This window comes from Pavona decussata, unplaced genomic scaffold, assembly GCF_977016875.1.
Source record: "Pavona decussata unplaced genomic scaffold, jaPavDecu1.1 SCAFFOLD_128, whole genome shotgun sequence".
NCBI classification, from domain to species: domain Eukaryota; kingdom Metazoa; phylum Cnidaria; class Anthozoa; order Scleractinia; family Agariciidae; genus Pavona; species Pavona decussata.
In genome coordinates, this window is record NW_028145542.1 from 2,533,196 (window position 1) to 2,540,340 (window position 7,145).

Consider the following 7,145-nt stretch of genomic DNA (forward strand, 5'->3'; position numbering starts at 1 on the left):
GAAAACATAAAGGCGAATCTCACGTTTGTCGTTTGCCGTAAACGCGCTTCTAGCTCTGTCTTTGAATCATCTGCGTGATTTGTGCGGTCTGCTCAGCGATGACACACTCGCAACCGTTAAATCAGTTAAATTTTTACTAATTTATGAAGCATTTCTATGTATCGAAGAGCATTTCAGCTTTTTAGTTGGAACACTCTGCATTTATTTTATTGCATTTATTTTTTTTTTCGGGGGAATGAAGGTTAACTTGGGTATTTCTTACATCAGCTGACAAGGACAAAGACTAGATTGCCTGTACATGTCGTATTAAAAATGGCAACTCCAGAGTTAACTCTGGCACTGAAGAAAACTAGTTGTACTAGTACTACTGAAATATTGGCCCAAATAAATAAGCCCTTTGCCGTAGTGTCAGCCCTGCAATCAGTTTGGTTTATTTACACGAAAGGTGACGTCTGGCACGTGCATTTCTAGTGCAAGGGATCCGGCAAGGGAATGTATTCAGAACAGTTTATTTTCGGCGTTGTGTGGTCCCAAGCGTCCAAAAGTTTCATTAGATATGACCTTTTGGGGGGGGGGGGGGGGGGTTTAAAGTGATCCTGAATTTTTATGAGAAGTCTTCGGTGTCGCCATGTGGTGTTTTCGTGTTATACTCCGTTCAGTTTTCGCAGCTAATAAAGTTGCATACACAACTACGATGCTCTCAGCTCCCGTTTACTACCGTAACAAGAGGGTGTCTTTCAACCCGTCTGAGATTGCTTTTATCTAGCGTCCCGTTTTTGCCAAAATCGCCGTTGCGTTAATTGGCTATCAGCGTACAATACCTGTAGGCGTTTACCTAAGTAGGTGACTTTTTTCTAAGAGTTTGCTGAAAGGGTGAAATGGGAACTTAAGATTTGCCCTTGAAATTTGGACTAGGAAATGGGCTTTGTAGCCCCACCCACCCACCCTTCAGATCTTGTGTTGATCAAGCGGGAGGTTGACCAATGAACGCGGCGCGGCGATGACATGCATCTGACATTTGCGAATAACGATATAATTATCATTGATAAAGCTTTGAAAAAGGACCTAGATTTAGTCAATAATTTGGCTTATTTAAAATAAACTTACATTGAATACTGCTAAAGCAGAATTTATGTTAATAGATCAAGGCAGAGTTTACGCACTTTCCTAAGAGCACCTAATCTTTCATTCTTTGCGCATTGCCTCGATGGCATGCCCATACAAAAACCTCTCTTGGAATACTCACATCGTCATCGTCCATTTATCTAAGAAAATTGTGTCTGGTATCGGGGCCCTAAAACGTATCCGTTCTTTCGTCCCTCCAGGACTCTACATGAGTTAAGCCACAGTGTTGTTGTAGTCCCCCCCGGGAGGGACTCCCATATAAAAGTGACGGATGTCATCGACGTACCTTTTAGGGGGTGAAATTCGTGGTTTGCCTAGCCTTGGTTTGGCACCCCTTAGGGTGTTAAAATCTAAAAGGACTTCTGTCAGAGGTATGGTGGTACCTTGTAGGGTAGTGAGCCGAAAAATATGAGAGGAAGTAAATTTCAGTCAACTGATTTGGTACCTCTATTAAGGGGTAAATTGTACGTACCACAACCCACAAAACAGAATTCTGGTACCTTTTAGAGGTTCTTTTCAAAATTTCTGACGATCACTCCAGTCACTGGGAACGAGGTAGTGATCAGTTTAAAAACCGTACTGACGTAACAAGTTTAACATTCTCTGCTGTTCCAATTTTGTACATATAGATGTATTTATTATGTTATAATTAATACATCGACTTAGTAATAATAGTGAATTTTTACCACGTATAAATAAAGTTATCAATCAATGAATCAATCAATAGTTGCTGTCAACCAACCCCCCCCCCCCCCCTCAACCCCCGTTTACATGCAGCCTTCCCCCACCCCCTGTGGCTTAACATTGTTAGCAAAAAATTATTCAAGGAAGGAAAGGAAGGATATCTGATTAAATATTTATTGTGTTAAACAACAGTAAAACTCCTGTGCCTCCAGAGAGCTAATTAATTAATAAATTAATTAATAAGTTAAAACTTAAACAATTGGTTCATGGAAAACTAAAAAGTACTGCATATCCAGTTAACACCTATTATATTTATAGTGAGTGAAAAATAAAACATTAATGAACGTCTAAAAACGTTTATCGAGGTCTTTGACAAGACAACCTCTTTAAGAGTTAATTTTGTGCAGGGGGCATCATTCTATTTTAGGAGCTCAACACAGGTTGTTAAGTTAAATGGAACCCTCTTGGTACTGTACATGTACTGTACACTGCAAAGAAGTGAGCATCTGGGCTCTAATGTGCTTAAGACAAAATAAAAAAAATGTAAGAAATTAAATTTGGTAGATATGGTGCAAATGCTGGGATTAAATGCGATATTGTCTTTTTGATGAAATGACAGTTAAATTGAGTATACCCATCAACTCTCATCATGCTTGTGTTAATCTTAATCCCATCTTACACAAGTACTGAACTGGCTTTTCACAAAGTAGACCCAATCACAAACTTAAGGAAAGTCCCAGAATGTTTTGAATGATTCCAAACATTGTAGGACAGCTGGTTGAGAGGTTTGATTGAGATCATAATAATTTAGTAATTACAAACATCTTCCCAAGATTTCATGCTCAGGATGTCTTTGGAAATTGTTGGGTCACTTTTAAAGATCATGATTGATTTTGATGAATAGAACACAGTTAGTTCTAGTGATTCCAACTTTTAAAACTGTACTGAGATAAATGAAACTTCATAACGCAGTCGTTTCCCCGGCTTCTTGGGATGTACTTGATGGTAATTATTCGACTTGCCACAACCTTGTCAGGTTAATGTCACCTTCATATTTTTCCAAGACTGGCAGGGCTACTCAGCATAAAAATATAATTGTGTTTTGGTTCCAAAAATATCCATAACTCAGCCCCCTCCCCCACCCCACAGAGAAGACATTTGAAATTGCAAGGGGGGATGGGTCTCAAAAGCTAGTTTTAAAGTCAGAATCCATGGAGTTAAATTATTGGAATTTCCAGGCAGGTGGAAGGATCTTAACCAAACAACTTTCCATGGGAGGGACATGATGGTTTTCTGGAATCACATTGATAGCAACCTATGTCTGATCAAAAGAGAAAAGAGACTTGCATGCTTAAAATTGACTCAAAAAATCTTGGCAGGTATAGTATGTATCAATTCATGCACAAGTTAAGTTAGATATACTGGAGAGAGGAGACTGAGGGGATATTTAAAAATGAAATACACTTGTCTAATTCTCTCTCAGTGACTATCTTGTATGAGTCAGCTGCCTTCATGTTAGGCTACATACAAGGAAATGGAAGTTTTCTAGTTAATCATATTTTTACAAAATTGGGTAACAAAAGAATGGAGTTAAAAGCTAACAGCTCTACAGCTGTTCTTTTCACCCTGGTGCTTGTCCATCAGAGGGATGACAGTCATGACATCACTGGTCATGTAAGATACTGTCCCCCCTCATTGCTTTATTTCCTCAGCTACATGTACTATGAGCAAGCTGATGACTGGCTACAATGTTATTGTTTCAACACTAGAAATGCATGTCAAATAAATTGTCTGCTAGCCAAACCATGCAAACGACAAGACCCTGCATGCACTGTACGTGTATTGCAACATTACAGTCTGACTATGCAGTGTTTAGGTCTCCATTTATAATATGTTGACAGTGCACTCCTCCATTTACAGCCAACCACAACAAAGTTACGGCACTGTGGTATATTAAACAACAGTTGCTTTAGATCTTGGAGTTGTAACTGAGACATGGTAAGCCATCAGTGGACAGAAAATAAGAAGTCCTGTGCTGACAATGGCTAAGACATATCCCCAAGCAATCTGACATGTTCCTGAGTTGAAAAAGGAACTCGAAGAGCCACAATGTTGCTTTACAAAGCTGGAGTTCAGACCAGGCAAGTACACAATAAGGCTGGCAAAAAGGAGAACAACTGCAAAGAGAAGCAGCAAATCTTTGTTAACATAATTTCATAGTGTTAAACATTATGAGTTGATTTCCATTTCTTTGTAAGTCTCATGATTATTTTACTAACAATCCCAGCTTAATCTCTTCAACAACTACAAGACTTCCTGACAATGTAAATTTAACAGGGAATATTGAAGATAAGTTACACAGCCCACCTCGATTAGCCCTACTATATGCGGGCTGTGTATGCCTATAAAAGATATAAGTAATAAATAAAGTTGCTGTTGTATGATTGGACTTACAGTGTAAGATTGTACAAAACCACAATGTATGCATAAAGGTTACCATTTGTCTTCAGAACCGTTGCACACAATGGAATATAAACAATTTCTGTGGTGGACATGCAATGAAATTTAGAATTTTGTAAAATGATGCACTGTGTGCTCAGGCTTTGAAAGCCATAATCTTTTATAGCCCTCCTTATTATAATGCTTCAAGATGCCATTTCATCAGAACGTGGAACAGTGACCAGATATAGAAATATAGTTATTTGTGTAAAATTTGAATAATGAAAAATAGTAGCTTTTCAATAAAATAATATTTGATCTGGTGGAAATCACAGCATCTGGAAAAAAAACACAAAACCACAAAAAAAATTTGAAAACATGCAACAAGGATGCTCATAGTTTAGCTGCTGCATCACACACATTTAAGTTTAATAAAATAAATTTTAACGATTGCACATTTTGCAAGGAAGCTAGACAGACTATATATAGTTATGCAGGGAACTTCAGCCTTTACATTGATTAATCATACATTCTAAGGATAATATAAAAGATGATTACCTGCAATACTCTGAATGACTGCAGCAATGGCAACAAGTGATTTTCCACAAACAAATTTTCGACAACATGAAATGTGAGCCAGCAGTAAGGCCACAAACAGCAAAACCAGTGCAGTGGCATAACTGATCGCAGCTACTTTCCAGAAAACAGAAGGGATTCCTGGAAAAATCCTATCGTAAAAAGAGCAATATTTTGAGCCTCTCCACTCATTTATCTCCTGTAATGTCACAAATTGCTCTTGGAAGCAAAATCTCAGTAGTCCAAAAGCTGCGAAAGTTTCACTGTTGTTTGTAGACATAGGATCTGGAATGTGCTCATGCCAGAATGGTGAAAATAATGCCAAAGTGCAGGTGAAGAGCAAAATAACAGACAGCACTGTCCACATTACGGAAATGGCAGACATATCTGTATTGAAAAACAAAGAAAATATTATATCAGCAGAATTAGATTTCAGGAAGTTGTTTTTCTTGGGCAAATTACACTTTGCCCATCCTTGAAATTTACACCGTTTTTTTTTTTTTTGGAAATTTCCAGCGACTTTTAATGTGATATGGATCAGATCTAGAGTCAAAATATCATACATGCACATACTTTAGAATTCAGATGCAAATATTGCAGGACACGGCTAACTATATGTACAAATAAAACATATTTTAATAATTCTTAAAAGAATTTAAAAAAGGCATCTTGAAAAGGAATTTGTTGAGAGGTTAACCCTATGTAAAAACTCTCTCTAAAAAGCAAAGAAATAAGCTTACAAAGATCCTTGATCAAAAATTCAGGTGCCACTGAATATGTAAGCTTATACCTAAATAGAGGCAACAAAAAAGTGACAATCGCTCAAGCAAGAAGTATCTGCATATTGCTTCTAATTGACGATAATGGTAAATGACTTTTAATTTAGCCGTCGAACAAACAGCTTTGTGGCGGGCGCCGTTTATCTTCAAAGCACAAATGTAAACAAAACGCAATATAACTGTACATAGAGTTTCCGCTACGCGTGACCGATTTTTCACCCCCACTACACAAATTAAACTTCTTTTACATGGATAAAAAGGTGTCTTTGAGTCTGAAACATTTCAAGTCTCCGAACAAACTTTTCCAGCTATTCTCATTCCACGTTTGACCTCGAAAGTGCATATATCTTAAGAAAAAAAGTGAATCTTTTTAGAAACAGTCCCCACTACCAACAGATGTTTTGATAACTTGCATGAAAGGAGCGAATTAACGGAGCACGGTTGGGTCTCTGAAAATTACATATGCAATGCGTTCAACTAAAACTACATTCAAAAGCTTCATGCATGCGTGCAAAAAGGTGCTGTAGGCACTAATGAATACCATCTTTCTTCACGTTTGCCTTGCTGTTCGAATTTTTTAAATTGCTTCAGTTTCTTTATGCGGTGAAAGTTCAAGAGCTTCTTCACGAAATCCGATATCCTGTAGAGTCAAGTGAACGTAGATGTGATAAGCAAATTTATTTCTCGAATTTCGTAGAGTTTGCTTGGGGAGACGCACGAATCGAAAAAAAATCAGCACGTTTGAAAACATTATAATTGTACAAGATGCTACGCGATATATGAGACTATTAAATAATAATACTAGACGGATCAAAACATCGAAGTCGGAACCTGGTGTTTGTTTATTAGCGAAAATTAGCTCTAAGAATAAGCGAAAACGATATTAAAATCTTTATATTTGCAACACAAGGTGGAAGAGTTCTTCGGCCTTCGCCTTCAAAGGCCCTGAAAACAAAAGGTCAAACGATGAATTTATATGTTGCAAAATTAACAGAAGCTTTTTGCCTCTGTAGAAAAACAAAAATTACGCCAGAAAAGAATTGACACTTGAGTGTTAGCAAACAGCTACACTGTAGATCGAGAACTCCAGCACACAGTGAAATTATGAGTTCAGCAAGAAACAAATAATTGCTAAAAAACTGGAGTTGGCTTACCTTTTGTAAGTGTATATCTTCACAGCAGATGGTGACCAAAGGCAGCACTTGCCAAACGGGCTTCGAAAAAAGTTATCGGTGGACTCTACTCGTCAACATCCTCCACAAACAGCCAACAACTCGAAGTGCACTCAAAATTATAGACTGTTTCTCCTACACTTCCACCGGGAAACAATAAAAATGTTTTTCGGTTTCCCATTCATATAGATTTCCGCCTGAATGATGACAGGTCCGCACTCTCGATCTCTCTAATCCGTCTTTTGTTCTCTTTCCAACCTGTCACGTTGCATTACCCTAATCGCCGACTCGTCCCCAGTCGTCCCTCCTGTCTTTCCCCGCGAGGGTTCCCGCTTGAGCGCGCGTTTCCCGCGCGCGTGTTTCTCCTGGA

At 38.2% G+C, this 7,145-nt stretch overlaps 1 protein-coding gene across 1 annotated transcript; it reads right to left on the bottom strand.

Annotated features, from left to right (window-relative positions):
• Positions 1-1,969: 1,969 nt before the first annotated feature.
• LOC146468956 (LHFPL tetraspan subfamily member 2a protein-like) lies at positions 1,970-7,021 on the bottom strand. Its single transcript, XM_085124116.1, has 3 exons — positions 6,758-7,021; positions 4,807-5,211; positions 1,970-3,986 (listed from the first exon to the last, which is right to left on the bottom strand). Exons 2-3 carry the CDS (start codon positions 5,207-5,209, stop codon positions 3,763-3,765), a joined length of 627 nt encoding a protein of 208 aa, XP_084980242.1. The 5' UTR covers positions 5,210-5,211; positions 6,758-7,021; the 3' UTR covers positions 1,970-3,762.
• Positions 7,022-7,145: the final 124 nt, after the last annotated feature.

What these genes read in the sequence shown, in the direction of transcription:
- LOC146468956 (XM_085124116.1), bottom strand. Translation starts at nt 5,209, where the DNA reads ATGTCTGCCATTTCCGTAATGTGGACAGTGCTGTCTGTTATTTTGCTC. An exon ending in AGTCATTCAGAGTATTGCAG is followed by an intron (nt 3,987 to 4,806) that starts GTAATCATCTTT and finishes TTCTCTTTGCAG; the next exon opens with TTGTTCTCCTTTTTGCCAGC.